General features: G+C 39.8%; 1 protein-coding gene across 1 annotated transcript; it reads left to right on the top strand.

Moving 5' to 3' along the window:
- Window positions 1-1231: 1231 nt before the first annotated feature.
- Window positions 1232-11147, top strand: TRIML2 (tripartite motif family like 2; the record flags this gene model as incomplete). Its single annotated transcript, XM_084232571.1, has 7 exons — window positions 1232-1420; window positions 2300-2383; window positions 3697-3888; window positions 4694-4831; window positions 6137-6159; window positions 6335-6435; window positions 10567-11147. The coding sequence occupies 7 exons, from the start codon at window positions 1232-1234 to the stop codon at window positions 11145-11147; spliced, it is 1308 nt and encodes a 435-aa protein (XP_084088697.1).
- Window positions 11148-24042: the final 12895 nt, after the last annotated feature.

The following is a 24042-nucleotide window of genomic DNA, read 5'->3' as shown; positions in this document are numbered from 1 at the left end:
CCAGAGACAGAGGAGGGGAGCAGAAAAGGGGGATCCACTGAAATACACTGCTGAGGGGAGCAGTGGGTGAGACAGGAGAGGTCTGCTGCACCATGTGGATCACCTCCCTGGCCAGGGAAGGAACTCCTGTCAATGACTAGTAAGTTCTTGATAGCGTGGTCTTTATCCCCTGCGCCACCAGGGAGGCCCCTGCTAAAGTTTTCTTTCTTTGGGGGGTGCTGGTCCTCCCCCCTAAACCTGTACCTTTTTATTTATTTTTTTAAAAAGAGGCATGTATTTTTATTTATTTATGATTTATTTATTTATTTTGTTTTCTTTATACATGCACTGGGTATAGTCAGAAGTGCGGGAGGGTGAGAGAATTCACCAGAGCCAGAGCGGGGAGCAGCGCAGGCAGAAGGACCGAAGTACACTGCTGAGGGGAGCAGCGGGCGGCAGGAGAGGTCTGCGCGCCATGTGGGACCCTCCTCCGGTGGCCGGGAAGCAGCCGGGGATCGAACCGGCGCTGCAGAGGCTGCGGGCAGCCTCGCAACCCAGCGCTCAACGCAACCCAGTGCTCAACCGCTGCGCCACCGGGGAGGCCCCCTGTACCTTTTTAATCAGTGCTAGCTCCCTGATAACACCAGATTGCTATAAAGACTTGAAAGGCAAAATTCAAAAATGGGCGCATGCGCACCTATGAGCCTCCAAGCCAATACCACCTTAACAGGTCATCCAGATACACCTTTCACTTAAGGAGGCACCGGAGAGATCCTTGCTTTCTGGTTCCTGCAATCACTGGAAACGAGTGATTCCTTAAATGAGTGCCTTGAAGGTCTAATCTGGGCTTTACCTCCACCTAGCCCTGGATTTTCCTCCAGTGCTCATTAATGCATTGGGCCTCAGAGCACCTTAGAGGGAGCTCTGTTCTCACTGACAACTAATATCTTCTACCAATTGCTCAAAATTCTCTGAAAATTTGAGAGAGGCCCTCTAAGAACGCTGCAGCAAGTCGTCTCCTTCCCGAGCACGGGGCTGCTGAAAATTTTCTCGATTGGGGAAAGAAGGTCAGAATATGCTTTCTCTCTCGGTCCGCTTGGACTGTAGCCTTGGGTCTTTGGTGCTTGACCGTGGACACTGAGGCTGACAATAGTGTCTGCTTCAAAACTGAGGGAGCCCCTCACTTTTCTGTTCTGCGTGCAGGGACGTACTCATCAGCAACAGCCCAGTCTTCTACTGGCTACCTGCCGGGATGTCCAAAATATTCAGACCCGGGTTACAGCAAAAAATCCCAGAAGATGCCTACTGTGAGAAGCACCGGGAGCTTCTGCAGCTCTTCTGTGATGATGACCAGACCGCACTTTGTGGCAAGTGCTTCCAGTCCCAGGAACACAAGCACCACTTGGTGTCTGGAGTCCGAGAGGCTTCGGAAAAGTACGGGGTAAGCTTCCTGCAGATCCCAGCCCACTTGGCTGCTTCCTTTCAGTAACTTGCTTGTTTGGGAGATAGATGTTCAAGATCACGAAGGCCATTCCTTTAGTTGAGGTGTGTCAAAGAATACTAGGCAAGTCGTACCATATTTAAACAGTCGTACCACATTTAAATTCGTTTAAATATGGTATTTCTACCACCTATTTAAACATCTTTTAACTTCCAGGTTCAGAAAACATATAATTCAGGCTGTTGACCTTTTAATCGTCTAAGTTTAGGAGTACCACTATTCTTTTCTCTTATTGAGTTATAGTTGACATATAACATTAGTTTCAGGTGTACAACATGATTTTTTTTAAAGATTTATTTATTTATGCATACAAGAACTGGGGTACAGGCCAGAGGTGAGGGCGGCATGAAAGGATTCACCAGAGACAGAGTGGGGAACAGAACAGGTGGATTGAATGAAATACACTGCTGAGGGGAGCAGCAGGCGGCAGGAGAGGTCTTCACGCCATGTGGGACCCTCGCCTGGCAGCTGGGGATCGAACAGGCGCTGCAGAGGTTGTGGGCAGCTTGGCAGCCCAGCGCTCAACCGCTGCGCCACCAGTGGACGCCCACCAATGCTATTATTTATATAGCCATTTTCGCAGGTGTGAGGTGATATCTCACTGTGGTTTTCATTTTGATTTGCATTTCCCTGATTATGAAGTCTATCATTCGTGTTTGAGCATGCGTGCATGTGTGTGTGTGTGTGTGTGTGTGTGTGTGTGTACATATAGATATAAAATCTTCTTTGGAAAATTGTCCATTCAGATCCTCGTCCATTTTTTTGACTGGATTGTTTGAAATCAATTACTTTAGAGTTCTGTGATATATTTCTCTGCAGAAGTTATTCCAGGAGATATTGAACACATTGAAGGAGAAAATTGAAGTAGCTAAAAGTATATTGGCTGATGAGCAAGAAAGAATGGTGATGATTCAGGTCAGTGCTTACCTCCATTCTTAGAGGAAATGACCTAAAATGTTGGGTAACAAGCAGGAAAATATATTTGAAATCCATAGGAGGAAAAATGTTGAGCTCTTAACATATAAAGAGCTTTTAAATGTCAATAAGCAAAAGACTGGAAACTCAATAGAAACATGATCAAAGAAATGAGAGTTGACAGAGAAAATGCAAATACCTTCAGAAGATGTGAGGAGATTCTGAACTTGTGTTCATGGAAAATTAGAAGTAACCATATCTAATTTGTTAGTGAGAAAATATTTACACTCCTTTTAACGGTGAATGGCAAGCATCTCATGTCTTTTTGGTGGTAATATAAATCCTGAAATAAAGGGCAATTTGAGAATTATTATCCAAATTGGCAGCAAGTTATGCAGTATATGCAGGTTTCACTTCTGATTTCAAATTATTCTATACTAGGTATTCCAGATTCTCAATCTTCTCTCTTTCAGTTTTTTCTTTTTTTTAAAGATTTATTTATTTATGCATACAAGAGCTGGGACACAGGCCAGAGATGTGTGGGAGGTGAGAGGATTCACCAGAGACAGAGTGGGGAGCAGAACAGGCAGACCGACTGAAATACACTTCCGAGGGGAGCAATGGGCGAGTCAGGAGAGGTCTGCTGCGCCATGTGGGTTGCTCCCTGGTGGGCCGGGGATTGAACTTGTGCTGCAGAGGCTTTGGATTGCTTCATAGTGCTGTGCTTAATCCCTTGCGCCACCAGAGAGGCCCCTCTCTTTCAGTTTTTTAAAGAAAAATGTCCAGTTGAGAATGGTGGCAGGGAAAATTGCCTGTCTGTGCAAATTTTTTTAAAATTGATTCCCATTTATTTTTTGCCCAATACTTTATATTCCACAAATAGTGAGGTCCCACAGTTTGCCTGGAACTATGCTAAGTGCTATGCTATGTATTCATCAGTGGGAAAAATAGTTTTCCCTTGTGTATCTGACAATTCTAGTGGAGGTAAATAAAAGAAATAAAATATATAGTATATTACATCGTAACTATAAGAGAAAAACTACCAAACTGTTGGGTGTACTTTTGAATAAAGTGATGAGGCACTTGTCATTCAAAAAGTGCCATTTTAGGAGACACATGTGCCTTGGGTCTTGGTAAGAATATCATAGTCACAGGGAAGGGCAGGTGCACAGGTCTCAAGACTACTGTGTGCTTAAATGAAAAGTCTTGTCCTTATATTGGAGTTAAAGATGGAAAGAGAAATAATTACGGTCAGTCTACAGTATTTAACATGATGTCTATCATTTATATCTATGATGAAGGGAGAAGAACAGAATTTTAAAGAGATAATTGAATCTGAATTAAGGATAATGTTTCGAGTGATGATTGAAGAGTATATGGTGTACTTCCAGAGCCTACAGGGGTACACATTTGACCTGAACTTCAGAGCAATCACTCTGAATCAATTGACTGGGTTTGCCAACGAAGTAGAGAAGTCCCAAGAAGTCCTACAGGTGAGATATTGAAACAACATACTTACATGAGACACCCAGTGAGAACACAGATTTATTTCAAGAATGTTTGTTATTTACCCTGTAATTCTGTTTCTGATAATTTATGTTCCATATTACTTACATGTGTATAAATACAATGTGGGTAAAGGAACTCAAATTATTTCAGTGTAGAGCTAGGATTTAGAGGTAGTCTTTGATGCCAGATGAATGAGATTCCTCTTTGGGTTTTACTTAATTTATTAGCCTCCAGGTGACCTGGAACGTGTTGCTGAACCTTTGATTAAGTTTCCTTAACTGTAAAATGGGGATAATACTAATGATCCTTAGATCATAACATTCTTGTGAAGATTGAGTGAAAAAAATCTACATTAAGCTCTTTAAATAATATATCCTACACACTTGGAAAGAAGTGAGTAATACTAATAGAACATTTATTGATAGTAAGATATTAGATACAACCTGTATATAAATCTTAATTTAAATAAATCTTAATTTTAATTTAGTGGGAAAAAAAGGCAAGCTTTCCAGACAGAACTGCACAGTAAAAAAAATATGCTGTGTTATGTCCAGGTTGTTACCTGAATAAGTGGACTATGGGTGCACAGTCCATGTCAGCATGAATCTATTGTGTCAGAGAATCAGGTTTCTACTGAGGTGTCCCACTTGATACAAGGACATCGTGGCCGCATCTAATTATGCCTATTTTTGAGTTGACAGGCAGTAAAGCAGGTTTTTGAAGAGGTGACTGAATTAACGACTAAGAGAAATACTAGTTTTAAATCGTAACAAGGTCATGTTTCTGCAGAAACTGAATGAGTTGGGGAGAGAGAACATGAATAAATTGAAGGAGAGTGAAGTCAGGCTCTATAAAGAGATCTGCAGCCTCCAGGAGATCACAGAGAAGCTAGAGAAGTGTGAGGGATCTCCCTTCATGTTGCTCCAGGTAAGATTCTAGAAATATGCTTCAATTCAGGATTTGCAAAATGAAAAGCAGACAGAACTCATTGGGGTCTTTTCCAGAACACAATGGCCAATGCTCTTCAACCTATTCATAAAATAGCTGAGATTTTGACGGCTTTATATCTGTTTTTGGATCAAGCATTAGGAATCATCATAAAATCATAACAAAACACTAATTCCTAATATGAGTTCTCGCTTTAAAATTATTAACAATATATTTGAATTGACATGTCTTTTATTTTTTTATTTTTTAAAAAAGATTTATTTATTTATGCATACAAGAGCTGGGGTGCAGGTCAGAGGTGTGGGGGATGAGAGGATTCACCAGAGACAGAGTGGGGAACAGAACAGGAAGATTGACCGAAGTACACTGCTGAGGGGAGCAGCTGGCGAGTCAGGAGAGGTCTGCCGTGCCATGTGGGTTGCTCCCTGGCTGCTGGGAATTGAACTCATGCTGCAGTGGCTGCAGATTTCTTCATAGGTTGTGTCTTAACCCTTGTGCCACCAGGGAGGCCCTGAGATATCTTTTAATAGGTAAATAAGTGGTTAGTGACATTATAATACAACAATATTCTGCAGTCATAATGAAACAGCTCTTAAGCACTAAATGATTGTCTTCAAGATGGTTCATGAAGTGAAAAGAAGATGTAGGACCGACTTCTTGTTTGGTTTTAAAGATCAGGTACATGCATAAAGACATATATGCTCATTAGCAGTCACATTTTTGCCTCTGGCAAAACTTAAAATATCATTAAATTGGGTAATATTGTTTATTTCACTTTTGTATGGTAATGTGCATTAATTACTTTTTCAGTAAACAAATTATCTTTTTTTTTTTTTAATATGCTCTCTGTCAGGAGCATATTTGCACTGTGAATGCTCTTATTTGGGAAGCCCAGAGTCATTCACATCCTTGGTTCCTTTCCAGAGCTAGACCTATACAATGTAGCTTGGTGTGATCTAATTATGCTCAGTTTCTGGCTCTAATCACCCTTCTAGCCTAGCAGGCCCATTCATCTGCTCAATCAAAGGGGCGCCATTTAAATGATGAGTGGCTGAGGTAAGTGTAGAAAAAAATTCACTTGGGAATATACCTTTGGCTTTGAGCATTTTTCTGACTTTTCCCATTCAGTGTTACAATTTGACATGTGAAAATTAACAGCATGAAGCTAAAGAAATTATATGAAAATCAAGTTCATCATTAATAACAAGGTATTTTCACAGGCACAACTCTCAGAAGTCACAAATACCCAGTAATAACCTTTTTTATTTTTTCTCCTCTCTTTAGAATGCAAGATATTTTTTGAAAAGGTAAGTTTTCATTTGGGGGATGTTTGAGCCAGAATCAGAGTCTGATGTGAGCACAACAGTAAAGATATCGAGGTTCCGGATGGGGTGGGGAGGGGGGTCATGTAATAAGATCCATACTTTGGACGGAGGGGCCTGGGACCTGCACAGATAATCTGAGATTGTCCTTTCTTTGTAGGAGTGAGTCACTACTGACTCAGTGTCTCGAGCCCGCCCATGTCACAGACTTCAGTCTATTCCAAATCACAGGACTTAGCAAATGGGTGAAGGTGTTCCAAAGTAAGTTGATACACACCCATGACTACAGGGTGTTTTCTTTTTGTATTTAAGAATCAACTGTATTTATGAGGTCATCCTGTCATAAAGGTAAATTCCAGGTAGTTTAAGGATTTAAAAAGATCAGTTTAATATGCTATACACATTAGATAATGATCAAGAAAATAATTGCATGATCTTATCTTTACCAGTTTCCCAGCCCAGAAACATAATTGCAAGCATATTCCACTATTAAAAGTTTGAAATATCTTGGGGAAAAATGTCAACATGGGTGACAAGGCACTATCTTTCTTGCCTCATAGTTCTGTCTTTCCTAAAATGTCCTGTCCATGGATTTGCTCATGGAGGTCTTTTGAGTATGGCTTCTTGAACTTTGCATTCTGTAGATTTATGTGGGGTGTGTTCTTTGATGAATTATATCCATATTTTCTCATTTTAAAAATTTTGCTGTATGTTTTCTTGAGATTTCTAATTTCTTTATATATATTCTCATTATCAGTCCTTTATCAGGTAGAGGTTTTCCAAATATTTTCATTTCTCTTGGTGTCTTAAAGGACAGAAGTTTTAAAATTTGTAATTCAGTTTATCAATTGTTTTTTATGGTGTTTGCTTTTTTGTGTCCTTATTTAAGAAATCTCTCCCTATCCTAACAAAGATTCTTTTCTAAAAGTATTACAGTTCTAAGTTTGCTATTTAGGTCTATTACCCATGTAGAGTTAATATTTGTATATGATTCAAGGTATCAAGGTATGATACAACTCTCCCTCCCCCACCTTTAAAAGATTTATTTATTTATGCATACAAGAACTGGGGTACAGGCCGGAGATGCAAGGAAAGGGGTGAGAGGATTCACCAGAGACAGAGTGGGGAGCAGAACGGGAGGGTCTACTGAAATGGAGTTCTGAGGGGAGCAGCGGGGGAGTCAGGAGAGGTCTGCTGTGCCATGTGGGTAGCTCCCTGGCTGGCTGGGGAGCTGGGGGTCAAACTTGTGCTGCAGAGGCTGCAGGATAGCTTAATAGTGCTGACACTTAACCCCTTGCGCCACCAGGGAGACCCTCCCCCTTTGCATATATATATATATATACATATATATATATATATCCAGTGTTCTAGCATTTGTGAAAAATGCTGTCCTTCAGCGTTAAATTTCTTCAGCGCCTTTGTTGCAAATCACTTGGCATATGTGAGCTGGTCTACGTGGATGGACTCTAATAGGTACATTGATCACTGTGTCTATCTTTTTGCCAATACCATGCTAGTGTGATTGATTACTTTGTAGAAAGTCTGAAAATCAAGTGCTCTGAGTTCTTTAAATTCATTCTCTTAAAAAATAATTTTGGCAATGCTAGATCTTTCACTTTTCCACATAAATTTCCACGTAAATTTTAAAATCAGCTTGTTGACTGCTACAAAATATTGCTGGGGTTTTGGTTGTTATTCCATTGAATTTATAGTTTTGAGGTTACATTTATTTAGGTTTGGTCTGGGTCATCAATGTTTTATAATTATCAACACAAATATTACACATTTCAACATTATACATTTATTTCAACACAAATATACATTTAATTAGACTGATCCTTGATTATTTTATTTTTTAGTACTGTTAATGGCTTTTTAATAGATGAACTTTTTTTTTTTTTTTTTTACATTTCCGGTTTGTTTTATTTACATTCTCTGTGTTTCCTGATACCTGATGACACTTCTCTGCCTACCCTCCTGGCACCAGCAACATCAGCTGTCTTAACATCTTTTTTTTTTTTTTTTTTTATTATATTCCCCATACAATTGCAGCCCCCCATTCTGACCCCAATCCCTCCCCTCCCGCCCCCGCCCCCCTAAAAGTGTCTCTGGTTCATAGTTTTTTGTTGATTTTGATTTTCACTTTCTTATATTCATTTTCCTGGTCCCTTATTTAAGTTTTCTAGATTCCTGCTATGAGTGAGACCATCCGGTATTTTTCTTTTTCTTTTTGGCTTATTTCGCTGAGCATGATCCCTTCCAGCGCCATCCATGTTGCTGCAAATTGCATGTGTTTATCTTTTTTGAATGCTGAGTAATATTCCATGGTATATATGTACCACATCTTCTTGATCCAGTCATCTTTAATAGATGAACTTCTAATTGAAATTTCATTTCTAGTTTACTTAATAATAGAAATAAATTGGCTTATGTATATTGATATTATATCTTACAACTATGGTAAACTCATTTACTGGGTTCTACTGACTTTCTTATAGATTTCTTTGGGAATTTCTACAAAGATAGCCAAATAATCTATGAATATATAGAGAGTTTTATTGCTTGCTTTCCAATCCGTAGGCCTATTTGTATTTTTTCTCATTTTGTGCTGGCAGGACCTCCAGTATGATGTTGAATAAGAGTGGTGAAAATCATTTACCTTGTTCTTGATTTTGTGGGAAAGAAAACATTAAGCCTTTCACCATTAAGTCTGATGTCAGTTATAGGGTTTTCATAGTTTTCCTTCTTTGCATCAAACACTCATGTTTTTTCCTCTCATGATATTCATACATCAATATGTTAATATGGTGGATTGCTTTTTTTCATGGTTACCAGCCTTACATTACCAGAATGAGCACTTTGAAATAATGTTTTATCAATTTTATATATTGTCGGATTCAACATAATAATATTTTGTGAAGAATTTGTGCATTCATGTTATTGAGAGCATATTGATCTAGATTTTTCTTTCCTAGCAATTATCCATTGACATGTTTCATCTAATTTTTTTTTCTGGACAATCTTAGCTTTTTGGCAAATTCACTTGGTCTTGCTTTTTAGTTACCTATTCCTTGTAGGTATTAAGCTTTTTTCTTGAAATAAAATACGTAAAAATTATTTTGGAATTTGTCTGAGAATTCCAATTATGTAGATTTATTTCTTCAAGTTTCAGTAGTGCTTTCTTTGTGGGTGTTCAATAATTTTAATAAGTATACTTCCCTTTTTCCTTGAAAATTATAGAAATTCTTGAGACCAAGAATGAAGGTGTACCTTCCTTCAGTGAATTTGTTTCTGTCAGTCTTCTAAGCACTTGAGACAATGTGAAATTTAAAATTCAGCCTTATAGCTTTTAAGACAACTCTAATAATGATGTGAATTATACCACAAGTCCAGAGATTTAAATGTTTTTTAATAATAATCCTTGTCGCTGGATTAAATGTTAAAAAGTAAGAAATTCCAGGTTTATGGCATGATTAACACAAGTAATAAATGTCCTATTGACTGGAAAGGAATGGCTTTGGTGTTCAATTTTGGATGTAGGTGTTTGAGATGCCCTTGTCATAGCCAGTTGGTTTTTAGCAGCTTGTTTATGAAGTAAGTTATCAACATATATCAGATATTAAAAACTGAGGTCAGGTGATGTCACTTAAGGGGAAAAGCATAGAAGAGTAAAAGGGAAGACCCAGGATCAAGTCCTGTGATATCACAGTATTTACAGGTTGAACAAAAAGAGATAAAGAAGTCACAGGGAGACCTGAAGAAGGCAAATCTTGCCTTCATTTTAGTATAAGGGATCACATTGAGCTTTTTTGTTTCCAGCTTGGTTTTTTGGAGGATTCTCACTGGGTTTCTAGCCTCTGCAATTATGCCCTTTTGATAGCTATGCCCTCAATATCTAGTCGGCTGGCAGCAGTTTCTGGGTATCTGTGCCACACTCTGGTGACCTTCAAGGTGAGAAGGGCAGTTCAGTCACAAGGAAGAGCCATGAATTAAATGCTCTGGTAAGAGACTCTAGTGCTTCTGACTTTTCCAGGCTTAGGAAGATCAGTTAGGGGTCTAGAATTGGGTCCCAGCTGGGTAGGACTAGATAATAGGCAAATCTCAAATTTCACAACTTATTAATTTTCTGTTCTGGTTTGAAAGGTACTTCCAAGCTTCCTTGTTTTGTTCTTCTACCTAAGATAGATAGCATCTCCTTTCATCATCTTACTGATTTCATTCCTCTATGATGTTAAAGTCCTTATGCAAAGCTTAGAGGTTTCTTTTCCTAAAGTTCCTTATCTGCCTGAGATGTGTGCCCCCTCATTGGGAAGCCCCCACATGTTAGAAATCCTGTCTCTGGCATTGGCATTGATGAATCCCTAGGTTAACTCAATTTCTTTCTTCCTGCAGGACGTGTAACTTTGGATCCTAAAACAGCTCATCCCTGTCTGGTCTTATCCAAGGATCTGAGAAGCATAGGACTCAGATATGTCCAGCAGCTTATATCAGGAAACCCAGGGAGATTTGACTTCAGTGCTACTGTGTTGAGTGTGGAGAGTTTTACCTCAGGAAGACACTACTGGGAAGTGGATGTAGAAAAGGCAGCAGAGTGGCAATTAGGCATATGTGAAGATTTTGCCAACAGAAAGAGTGCTGTACCCAAAGATTCCAAAGATACAATCTTACTCACAAGATCTGTGATGGGTACCCAGTGTACCTACTGGGTCTCTCCCCCTTTGAAAAAGGTCTCCTTGAGAGAGCAAATGCACAAAGTTGGAGTTTTCCTAGACTATGAGTGGGGACAGATAGCCTTCTATGATATGACAGAGAGATCCCTCATTTATAATTTCTCTAATCTCACCTTCCATGGAGCACTCAGGCCTATGTTTTCTCTTTGTATACCAAATAGAGGCACAATTTCAGACTCTCTCAGCATCTGCCTCCCTCAGTTTCCTCCTTATAATGTTACTGTTGGCCCTCCATCTTCCTAGGTGTGAAATTGAAGGTAAGGTACCAGAAAGTCGAAAACATGACTTTATAGAAGAACTTATATAAAGTAATCCAGTATGGAATTTAGAGTACTTAACCCCTGTTCTGAATATTCCCCAAAACCTTTGCTTTCATGGCTTTCAATACCCATTTAGTGTAAAAAGCTACCTTTGAGCCCAGTCACGAATGATAATAATTGAAGGACCCTGCATGAATTGGAATAAGAAATGTATATGCAACATTAGATAAAGAAATAACCATTATGTTTTTTGCTGCTCCCCTGTCCCCCCACCTAGATAGAGAAATTAGAGCAGAAATATATCCTGAGATTCTGAGGATCAGGTTAACTCTAGAGATATTTCTGAACGCAGAATTCATCATAATCAAAGCTTTAGATTTGAGGATATCACAGTGGCATGTGGCGTGGAGACACTGTTGACATTGAGCCATCCTGTTGCTGACAGAGTCAGAAACTCCTAACACTTACATTCCAAGTAGAGAATAACTTAATTTGCATGTATTTTTTTTGTGGGAAGAACAAGGAGGTGTTATGGAAAATGTGAATGTTTTAGAATTATTTTTAAGTAACCTACTCCTTCTAAGGAAAAGTGGATTTCTTAAAAGGACACTGATAGACAGTTCAATGCTTTGAAATATATTGTAATGTCTTGTGTTTACTCTCGCCTTTGTTCAACAATCTACTGAAAAATGTTTTTTTTTCCTGTAGCCTTGCTCAGGGCTATAATGCTGAGAAGATGACAAAATATTGGTAGAGAAACTTTGATGTGGAAGGTTTTTCATACTTTATTTTCCCCTAATATTTTTTAACAACTTGGAAAGTGTGTATTAAACTTAAATGTAGAAACTGAGGCTTGGTGGTGTATTAATTTTCATAAAGTGTAACATAGCTGTTAAGTATCTAGTAACAGAATAAAGAATTAAACCTGTATCATCATTGTAAAAAGCAAGCTGTCTTAAACCCTACTGCATAGAAACCTATTGTATAAACATGACTACAGAGGATAGTGGTCCAATTTTATCCAAATTTTCTAAAAATACAAGCCAACTTCTCTAGAATGCGGAGGAAGCCTATATGCCTTTCTCTGTAGATAGAGACACTTTGTAGGTAGGTACTGCAGAGGCTGTGTGGACAGAGTAAAAGGGAGAAGCAAAAGGCAAATAAAAGAAAATTGCTTCTATTGACTCACAGGAACCTGACAGTTTAAAGAACTGTCTTTGAAGACTGATTTGGAATTAAGATTTGCCTTTAAACCACATAGTTTTTTGTTTTTTGTTTTTTTTTTTTTTGCGGGGGGAGTGTAAGCTTAGGAAACGTTCCACATCTTCACACCACCTCACACGAAGACTTAGGGGAAAGTAGCCTGATCTGAGGAGTGGGGGGTCAGGTCAGGTGAGTGAGTTGCAAGAATGTTCATTGTGTGAAATACTGAGAGTCATAAGAACTAGAGCATTGAATCTCAATCCTCCCCATTTGCTTGCAGGAGAGACTTAGTTGGGGAAATGTGAGAAATTAGTAATGATTGCTAGGATTCTAAATCTCCACCCTGATCTTGCATCAGATTTCTCCTGCCTCTGCAACCTGACTAATGATAACTCTTTCCCCAATTGTAAACCCAGAGACCGCTCAGCGTGGTCTTTCAATGTCCCTCTAAGACACTATTTAAATTCTCTAAGAAGAAATATCTGCATTTGATTTTGGTATTTACCATGAAGTTACAGGTGAACTTGAAGAGTTATCCGGTAGGAAAAAATCCCTAAATGGTTTGGTTTTACTGCCCTGGACAGTATTAGCCAGTCGGGTATGTAAACAATCTTATTTTAACATTCTTTTGTTTTCTTGATGATCTGTATAAACTGCTTCTTTTTACTCTTGGAAACTGGTTCCCTCACTAATTGCTGAGTTGAGCAAAATTGTTGACAGGTGTCCACCTGTATTTCTGTGAAGATCATGTTTTTAAACCTTAGAAAGTACTTCGACATAACCTTCTGACTTGAATAAACTTGTCCAATGCCTCCTTCCCGCCACAAAGGCTTTGCAAATCCAGTTCCCTGTCCTTCATGTGTCTTTTCCAGAAATGGCCACTGTAGTGCAGAAAACCACAATACTTTATGGAAAAATCATTTTATGGGCTGGAGCCAGAAGGGAGCCCAGGCAGTTGTGAGAGCAGAAAAATGGAAGGCAGACAAGGGGCATGGGTCAGCATCCTCACCACTGATGCAACCCAGGCTGTACTGTGCAGGGCAAGCTCTGGCGTCCTTGTCCCCTGCACGGGACATAATCACTCCCACCTGGCGAAAGTTTGAGTCAATTGATTGGACAGAAGGTGGAGAGACAAATCTTTGGAAGTGAGTGCCTCCAGGCAGGAGAGGGAAAATGGTAGGGACTGCTGCTCTGGTCATCCCATTTTTAGCTATGTCCCCTCTGGCTAAGCCACAGCACAACACTCAGAAATTTGAGTCCCAGGACTGACTTCCATGATCTCCTCCCAGTAAGCTGCAGGTGGATGGAATGCAACAGAAAAAGCACTGGGTGAAGCCTGGGTCCCTGCACTGGGAAGAGCTGGGTTTAGGAAGGGATTGTTTGGTTGGGTCTGGCTTGGTGGAAAGGATCTCAGTTGAAGCATCTCTTTTTTTCTTTTTTATAACTAATTCTGACTCATTTCACTCTTTCATGTCACCCTCAAAAGAAATCTTCCCTTGATATCCTTAAGAGTGAATCCTGGGACATCATTGCATCAATTACAGCTTCTTTTTATGCAAAACTTACTTGCAGTTTTGTGTTTATTTGGGTAATTGTTGAGTTACCTTCCCTGCTAGACTGAACCCTGTCAGAGTAAAGACTGTGTTTGTTCATCCTTTTGTCTGCTGTTGAACTGTCCCTAGGACATAAGTTAGCTGAGGTACAGTGAATTAAGACTTCTTGGGTGGGGGATGACAGTTCAGGCAACAGCAAGCGTGTTGGTATGAAAATGGTTGTTCATGTGCAGCAGCAGGGTCACACATTTTGTCTATACTAAGTAAGCTGAGGAGTTTTTAATATCTAGGCCACCCCTGCTCCCCCACCAATTATATCAAAATCTCTGGGGTTAAAATGCAGGCATTGCTTTTCCAAAGCTCCCTGTGTGATTACAACATGCAGCCAAGATTAAGAAAGTGGAGGTGGAGCCAAGGAACAGAAAACAACTGGTTTAGTCAGTGTGGCTTGCAAATCTTAAGTCTTAAAATGTAAAGATGGGGTGATAGTATTGGGGAGGTGGACTATTTGGTCACAGATAAGAGTGAGCTATGTAGACCTCCCCTTAGTGATGATAAGCACATGTTATTCATGTGATTTGGAACTGCAGAGCTTGCTTTTTAAGTGTTGGTGAAAGTATGGAGAAAACAGCCCTTGTGCACTGTGGGTGGGAATGTAGACTGGTTCAGCCCTTATGGAAAAAGTATGGTGTTTTCTCAAAACATTAAAAATAGATCTTCCATATGATCAGCAATTTCACTACCTGAAGAATGCAAGAACACAAATTCCAAGAGACATCTGCATGCCTATGTTCATTGCAACACTATTTACAATAGCCAAACTATGGAAACAATTTAAGTGCCCTAATGGAGATGAGTGGATCAGGGAGATGTAGTATATATACATAATGGAATATTACTCAGTTATATTTAAAATAAAAAGGTACAATCTTACATTTGAGACAACATGCATGGGACTGGAGGGGATTATGCTAAATTAAATCAGAAGGACAAAGACAAATACTTGATTATTTCACACATGGAATATAGAGAAACAAAACAAAGAGCACAAAAAATTAAACCATTGCAAGAGCAAAGATCGGAGGAGACCTAAATGACTATGGTGGGTGATGATTGGTGATTTGGGTAGTGGTAGTGGTATGGAAAAACATTTGAAAAGGTATGACCCTATACCTCTAGATCATATATAATACTGTAAATCAAGTCACCACAATAAAAAATAATTAAGTAAAAAAAAGTTGGTTACTTAAGATATAACTGGAAATGGCTTGCAGGAATTAAGTCCTTGTTATCTGAGTCTGGGAGGAGCCTCCAGTGATTTGGAACCCCTGGGGATATCTCACCACACTGGGGAGATATCTACCCCTGAAACATTTTTTACATAAGTGTACCTTGGGGAGAAAAAAAACCCTAAAAAATCCAATTCTATTTTTAGTTATGACTTGGAAATAGCTCTCCATAAATCTGAAGGGAAGTCGGGCTGTGCAATTCTTTATAACTGAATGACTGACAGATTTCTGATTCAGGAATTAAGGGGGGAACACTCAGAAAGGGCCCACAGCTCTTAACCATTTATGCCTTCAGTTGAGAAAAGTTGACCTGAAATAATCTGTCTGGTGTTAAATGAAGGAAAGCTACAAGACCTCCCTGCAGTTAATATTGGTGATCTTGTATGAAGAAGAAAAAGAAGTAGGACAGAGGAGAGATCAAGAATTCAGGGGGAATGGGGAAGTGATCTGAAGCTTTGATTTCACATTCCTGATTAGAATGTGATAAACACCATTGCACAAAAAGCACATAGATAGGAAATGGAAAAAGATGTCATAGACTGCATTTTAGTTGTTCTTGAAATATTTAAGTGTGCAAGAGAATGGAGCATTTGCCCACAAACGGGCCAAGTGTGGGTTAGGAAATTTACCCCCATGTGAAACAGGAGTCAATTCTCTTTGGGAATAGATGACTGGTAGTGTTACAGACCTGAAAAAGAGTGGGTGCTTTGCCCTCTAGGGCAAGAATTCACCAGAGAGCTCTAGATATAATTGAATCAGGGAAGGCCTTATTGGAGTCTCATTCATGAGGGAGGTATTGTGGGAAGGGAGATTTCTGTCTGTCCTAGGGGAGTTAGGAGGAGATACTTGGAGGGTAACTCCATGAAGCAGGGGGAGGAGAGCAGGTCACAGCTTGTTCTGGGTTGAGGCATGCCCAGGCAAGTACAGACAGAGTCCAACTGCGCACATGGGCTCTTGGCCTTCTTCCAGGAAATAAGTTTGCTATATACAGGGGATCTACATGGTAAGGTCCCCAAGCCATATATGTGTTACCTCATCTAATTCTTCTAACTCTATGAGGCCGATGCTTTTATTTATTTTACCTACACAGAAATAGGGCCCATGTGCTCAGCTTACCACTAACATGTCACAGACTTTTGAAAACCCAAGCTGTTTATTCTTTCTAGCAGCACAGTTTTTATCTCCCTAAAGGAATTCACAGATAATGGAGGTTGACTGGAGGGGAAGGTGGAGAAAGTTGAAGCCTAGTAAAATGGGAAAGTGACATTCACATTTCTTAAAAGGAGCAGCTGATGGAAACTTAGTGTAACTTTTTTTTCACAAAATGTATTTTTATATTTATATAATAAAAATTTTAATTAAAAATAGATAAAAATCTTATGTGACTAAGCTTTTTTCCCCCCTAAATGAGTATTTTAATGAGCTTTGTGTTCATCCTGATGAAGACTCTAGTTAGCTAAAGATTACCCTGTTTGGTTTTTCTTGTTTCAGATACTTAACAGACATCAGTGGATTTTCTGTTTGAGGAAAGGGATGGGTCCAGTGGCTAAGAATCCTGTTGCAACCTCTTGGGCTCTCATTTTTTGCCATGTGAAATTTCTGAAACTAAAAGCTATTCCTATGTTTGATGTGGAGATTCAGAACTTCAAAAAAGAGGTGAATTTTAGTTCAGGAACTAAATGTGGATTTGCTCTGAGAATATGCTTGTCTTATCTTTTTTTTAAAATAAGGAAACATTGGCTTACATAGTTATTTGTGTTTTAAAGGTATAAAATCTCCCCCTTTAGGTGTTACTATACCACACCCACCACCAAAGCACCCAAAGTCCATCCCCACAGTCCATTGTGTCCCCTTCCCTCTTTGTTCTTGCCTCTCCCCTCCCTCTCTGATAACCTCAGTTCTATAATCAGCTTTCTAGGGTCTGCTGTTAGTTTAGTTTTATCTGCCCTTAGTTGGTAGCTCTGTATTCTACATATAAGTAACACGATCTCTTCTATGTCTTTTTCCTTCTGACTTATTTTGCTGAGCATAATCCCTTCCAGTTCTATCCATGTTGCTGCAAACAGTAAGAGTTTGTCTTTTTGATAGCTGAGTATTATTCCATTGGCTGTATATATCACATCTTCTTGATTTATCCATCTGTATATGGACACTTAGTTTATTTCCATAGTTGGGCTAAAAAGTTTCCAGGAAACTGCCACTTAACTGCATTGTGCAGATATAAAGCAGCTTAGTTCATTTGTCTGGTTATCTGTATGTGGATGTAGAGATATAGTGTCAGAGAAATAGGATCACTTTAGAGATGATACACTGGATGTGCATATTACTCAGCAGCTTAATATTACTCAAAGTCTTACTCTGCCTCTTCTAGTCCCTCTATTTCACTGCACTTAAGTAGATTCCTCTAGCCTGAACTGCTGGTGATTTTTTGTTTTTGGCATCAGTTTCCTCTACTTGTTGCCGTGCTAAGGTCTATGAGAGCCAATGACTCAGGAAGTGTGTCAGCCAGTTGACATCACACTCATGCCCTGAAAGCAGTGCTGGCAATGTCTTACCATCACAGAAGTCAGTGAATACAACAAACAGGAAGTCCTTGTTTCAGCAGGTTGTTCAGCATTTACCAACACACCACTGCCTATGGGTGTTATTCTTTTTTTTTTTTTTAAAGATTTATTTATTCATGTATACAAGAACCAGGGTACGGGCCAGAGGTGCAGGAGGGTGAGAGAATTCACCAGAGACAGAGTGGGGAACAGAACAGGCAGACTGACTGAAATACACTGCTGAGGGGAGCAGCGGGTGAGATAGGAGGTCTGCCGCACCATGTGGGTATCTCCCTGGCTGGCTGGGATCAAACCTGTGCTACAGAGGCTGCGGACAGCTTCACAGCGCTGCGCTCAACTGCCTGCACCATCAGGGGAGGCCCTTGGAGTTATTCTTAAGAAAGTATTCAATTTTATAGTTAATTATTTCAGGGGAGGGAAATCAGAATTATTGAACTTGAATGCGCATGAGTTGCTGACTACCATTTCTGATAAGCCCTCTAAGTGTGATGGGGGGAAAGTTATAAAGAATATAAAGGCACTTAAGTGTCCCCATGCTTTGAAACTGTTCAATTAGGTTTTGGGTTCTTTGACTTTTATACTTTGACCCTTCTCCCCTCTTCACGTACCTCTTTTTCATTAGCTGTATTACTGCTTTTAAAATTTCATAGCCCTTGAGCAAGCTGGCTGAGTAATGAAGAAAGGTGACCAATTACCACAGTTGGATCATTTTGCCCATCTGATTTTTAAAAGCATCCTCTGAAGTCCTTTAAATGAATATTCATGTGATAACAAAATTCTCATCCTCTGAGTACTTTCTGTGTTGTACATCAACATAGCCTTTTCCTAAACCACCTTTCCACCCACCCTGCCTCTTACTGTAAAAGCATCTAAAAAGCATCTGAAAAAAATGACTGGTGGCAAGTAGGTACTCATTACTGGCAGGAATTTTTATACAATTAGAACATTGTGAAATAACATGGCAGCCTCTTCCTTAGCTTCCTAGGTCTGTATGCTGTAGCAGAATTATACAAACAATAGCTTAAAAAAAAAAACCTAGAAATTTATTTTCTCAAAGTTTTGGAGGCCAGAAGTCTGAAGTCAAGGTGATGGTATGACTGTCCTCCTTCTGAGGGTTCTCGGGAAGAATCTGCCCTTATCCCTTCCAGCTTCTAATGGATCCAGATCTTCCTTGCCTGTGCCTGCATCCCTCTGGTCTCTACCTCCATCTTGACATGACTGCCTCCGCTTCCTTCTTCTCTGTGTGTCTCTTGTAAGGACAATTGCCATTGAATTTAGTGACCACTGGGTAATTTGGAGTGATGTCATGGCATGATCATTAACCTCATTACATCTACAAAACCCCCTTTTTTAAAGATTTATTTATTTATTCATACAAGAACTGGGGTACAGGCCAGAGGTGCAGGGGGTGAGAGGATTCACCAGAGACAGAGTGGGTAACACAACAGGCAGAATGACTGAAATACACTGCTGAGGGGAACAGCGGGCAAGTCAGGAGAGGTCTGCTGTGCCATGTGGGTAGCTTCCTGGCCGGGGATTGAACTCATGCTACAGTGGCTGCAGAAAGCTTCATAGGTTGCGTCTTAAACCCTTGCACCACCAGGTAGGTCCTACAAAAACGCTTTTCCCAAACAAAGTTACCTTCACAATTTACAATAACTGGACATCCATAAGTTCCGCCAAAGACCTACTGCTAAAAAAATGAACAGAGACATCATTGAGCTCACAAGAAGTTCTCCATCTAGATAATCACATAACTAGACAGCTGCAATCTTGAAAAATCACCTACAAAGTATTAGCCAAACACAGAGAAGGAACACCTTGCTCCCTACAGTTGGGGAGGGGATGTGTTGCTGAAAATCTTAAGAGAGAGTAAGTGGCATCTAAGCACAAGCATAACCAATGAGTTTGAGTTACCTAAGACTGTGTGGGTGACTTGGAAAAGGTATCTGGACAAAAAGAACAGCACCATATAGTCAAGGAAGTAAAGTATCTGGGTTGATAAGAAAAATATAATGAATTCAGTATTGCTGGTATATAAAAATGCAGGTTGGTAGGTGGTGAGTGATCAGGGCCTGTCAAACATGCATATGCAATGAAATCATGTGGTGCTCTTATAAAAGCACAGACTGATTAAGCAGATCTGAAAAAATGCCTGAAATTCCACATTTGTGAAAGTCCCACTGATGCTGATGATGCTTATCCACAGACCTCGCTGAGTAGCACAGATTTAGACCAGTGAATTGAAATTCTACAGGTGTAAGGAAGACTTGAATAAAGCAGGGCAGCACTCACTGGGGTGAACTGTTGAGTCTTCCCACTCCAAGAAAATGTTGCAAGATGGGAAATAAAACATCTATTACAGCCACATCTCCCCTATCATTTCCCAAGAGAACTAGGAATCAATATTTTTATTTGAGGTCATTCCAACAAAATTCTAACAACCAAAAAATAAAAAATGTGGGTCTTTGAATTCTTGACCTCTGTGTAGACTTGAGATTCTTTAAGGAGGAGTGTTCTATTGCCACAGTGCAACCAAAGAACAATCTAGAGAAATAAACTTACATCTGGTAAGCTGAGATAAGGATAGCCCGAGGCACAGAGACCTGCTATTTACTCCTGCAACACCTGGGGTTGTCTCACTCTAAAGGGCAGAACTAGCAAATATCCTGAAGCAAAATTGATGGAAGTGATGTCTTCATTCCATGGAGATGGAATGACCTGTGCTTACTGCTTAGAAAGGGGAAAAAGGGGGGGAATGCTAAAGAAAACCTGAATGAGAAAGAAAAACTTCTTCCTATGCTGCATCAAAGTGAAAAACAAAAGGGACTTGGATATAAGCAATATTTGGTAAGGGTAGTTTTCTCAAGGTCTCATAATTCAACTTTGGGGGTTTTGGACAAAGGCTTTTCCTTCTAGACCATAGGGGAGAAAGCAGCAAGGGAGGGGTTGAGAATAGATGCTTTAAATTCAAGAAAAGCTGCCTCCAATTTTGAGTCTAAGTGATGGACATGTATGTCTGAAGAAGAAGGCCAAGATTCATTTTCTTCACTTAAAGGAGCCAGTCTGCAACACCAGACTCGTAGCAGGACCAGACATCCCACATTTTTGCGTCCCATTTCCCTTAGATAGAGGGTGTAGGGTAAATGGTTTTCAGGCTTTTCTGCCCTCCCACCATTAGGATTGCTCTGCCTGATGGGGCACCTGCAGTTGTTACTGTTGTGTTGTTCACTTCTGTGGGCCACGGGAGGAGTATTGAGATAATCACCCAGAGAAGCAGAAGCAAAAGAGGCAGGAGAGAGAAGGAGAAAAAGAAGCCAGGGGACGCAGAATGAAGATTTGCGAGGAGGATGGGGGGCACTTGAAGGCCTCCTGGCCCCCCTGCACCCCTGCCTGCCATGTACCTGGTTGCTGCACTACATGTAAAAGCTCAATAAAAGCCTGAGGAAGCCACTGAGAGCTCCAGGACTCCTCCTTTACCCCGGCTGCCGGATCAGAAAACCTGCTCGGTGCTCATCCTGGCCCTACAGAGGGCTAGTGAATTGATACCCCAAACTGCAGAAGAGTATAGGGATAGATTGCCTGGTTGGTTCCCAAGTCTATTGTACCTTCTACATTATCAATTACCTGTAAGTCCTTGGATCAGTTACATATTCTCTCTGTAAGTCAGTGTCCTTATCCTTAAAATAAGGAATAATAGCATCTACCTCATTGGGGTGTTAGAAAATACTAGATGAGTCAATAACTCCAAAGTTCTTGGTGCTGAGCAATTATGTAAATGATAATTAAGGTCCTCTGCTGGCTCTCCCGGTGCCTAGTAACACTGACACTGAACAGGAAACCCCTGTGGGCCCTGGTTTGATGGATACCAACTGCTGATTGAATATGGACAGTTTCCCTCCCCTTCCTCTGTCTGGGCCTTTTCTAGTATCATAGTCTTCCAAGAATACTTGTTTCACTTACACAAGGAGGCCAAGGATGTTCTGGATCATCTTAAGGGATGTGAGAATTTGAAACAGATTGATAATGGGAACAGTTTCCCTCAGGAAGATTTGGTTCGGTTCCATTTTTTTTTTTCCTAGGGACAGGGTTTGTCTCTGTTTAATAGGAATATAGAACACTTTTACAAATCATAAGTAGTGGTTTGAAGGGAGTTTGGGGGTTTCTATCTTATTGGTATTTATATTAGTATCAGCGGATATGATGAGACAATATTTACATTTTCAGGAAGGAGTGAAAAAAATAGGATGCTTTTGAAATAAAGACAGTGGGATGGCGCATGTTTTTGGATAAAGAAGAGTAGAAATAATTGCATAAACTATTTAATAAGAGAAAATAATGTTATGCCCTACAGCTCTCACTATAAAAATATAGCCCGTGGAAACTGATGTAAAATTCCACAAAACTTTCCAAATTATTAAGTTTGACCAATTTCTAAAGATCTTTTGAGTTGGCATCTGTCATGATTACATTAACATAAAACTAGTATAAAACGGTAAATGATGCTCTTAAAATATTTACTGTCTTTTATTTATAAATATACAAACTAGAAACGAATGGTCAAAAGGGATGCAGAGATCCTCCAGGGACACTTGGCTTCAACCATATAAAATGGGAAATATGAGGGTCTCAGGGATGATGACATTGAATGGAAATAATCTGAGACAATTAGGAAGAACAGTTTGAACATCTTTAAAAGAATTATTTTCTGTTTTTAAAGTAAGCAGTTGACAATCTCTGCAGGAGCCTCATGACCCTAACTGCTAGTGTTCATGCCTGTTTAATCCCCTCCCCATGAATGTGGACAGGATCTGTGACTTGCTAGCACACAGAATACAACAGAGGTGACAAGATGTTATGTCTGTTAAGTAACATAAGGTTATAATGTTATCTTTCTGAGAGATTCTGTGTCTTGCTGGTTTTGATGAAGGAAGCAGGCATTTAGTATTGTCCAGAGGAACCTTAGGCAGCTTCAGTCCAAGAGCTGGCAAGGAACTGAATGTTTCCACCACCACGAAATCTTGGAAGTAGACCTTCCTCAGTAAAGCTTTTAAAAGATAACTCAGCCCTGGCAGACACCTTGATTGTGGCCTTGCAGAGAACTCAGCCGAGAGATGAGAAATGTGTCTTGTTCAAAGGCACTAAATTTATGGTAATATTAGTATACAGCATAGATAACTAATGTGTATAGTTATGATGGTTCATCAAGACAATGGTGATAAAAAATGTATTAAAAGAAAGTTGATGGTAAAGAATGGTAGGGTCTTTCACACAGGAGCACTAGCTCCCCAACCAAAGACTGATATTATGGTCACTCAGCTCCACCCCGATTTAGGAATCAGGCCTCTGATTTAGGAACAGGCCAAGGTCAGGGAGCTTGTATCTTGAATTTTCAGTATTATGAAAGACTTCTCAGACAGACTTCCCTCTTTACCTCAGCTTTTGATTTTAGAGAATAAAAAAGTGATTATGTATCTTCCTGTTTGGCCACATTGGGTTTTCCACTTATTCTCTCCACTTAGACATAAGTACACATTCAGACTCTGGTTTAGAATCAGCAAAGGTAATAACTTTGTGTAGCTCATGTGGGGAGGGTAGTGTTACAAACTAGCCAGGTCTAGGTGTTGATCAAAAGAACAGTTCTACTCCTCCTCCTCCTTCCTCCTCACCTCTCCCTCAGGAGGAAAGCAATTCACTGGAGAAGTTGGCATCTATTCTGGTCTACCAGAGGATCTGGGACAGAATTGCATGGTTCCAGTAAGCTGAGGCGTTATCTTTTCTTTAATTCACCAATATTTGTTATTGTCCTGAGAGAGTAACAATGTTTTCCTTGCACAGAAGGAAGAAATTAATACTTTATCTTCCTTCCAATTTTGTCAGGAGCAACTCCTCATGATAGCTTATGAAAACTACAGAAAAGGCCGTGTTAAATGTCTTTGAGGTGTCATTATGAAAATGGAGAAATATCAATTACTCCCTCTGAGCCCCATCACACAAACACGACTATAATGAATTTGGTTTAGAGTATTTCTTGCAATTCCTTTTCCTCTGTTAGAGTTTTAATTTGTGTAACTAGAATCATCCTATGTATAATTATAAAATGCACTTAATTTGCTTTGATGACTAAATTGTAAGGCTATGTGGGAACTTTAAAATTTATATTTTTGGATGATACACTTCCCTGCATCTATTCTGCCATCCAACCAAATACCACTCCAGAGATTCCACAATTATACAAACACGTATATGCTTCTTTTTAAGAGACTAAC

Source organism: Talpa europaea (genome assembly GCF_964194135.1).
Source record: "Talpa europaea genome assembly, chromosome: 4".
Classification (NCBI taxonomy): domain Eukaryota; kingdom Metazoa; phylum Chordata; class Mammalia; order Eulipotyphla; family Talpidae; genus Talpa; species Talpa europaea.
The sequence above is the reverse complement of the archived record's forward strand: the minus strand, read 5'-3'. Positions and strand labels throughout refer to the sequence as shown.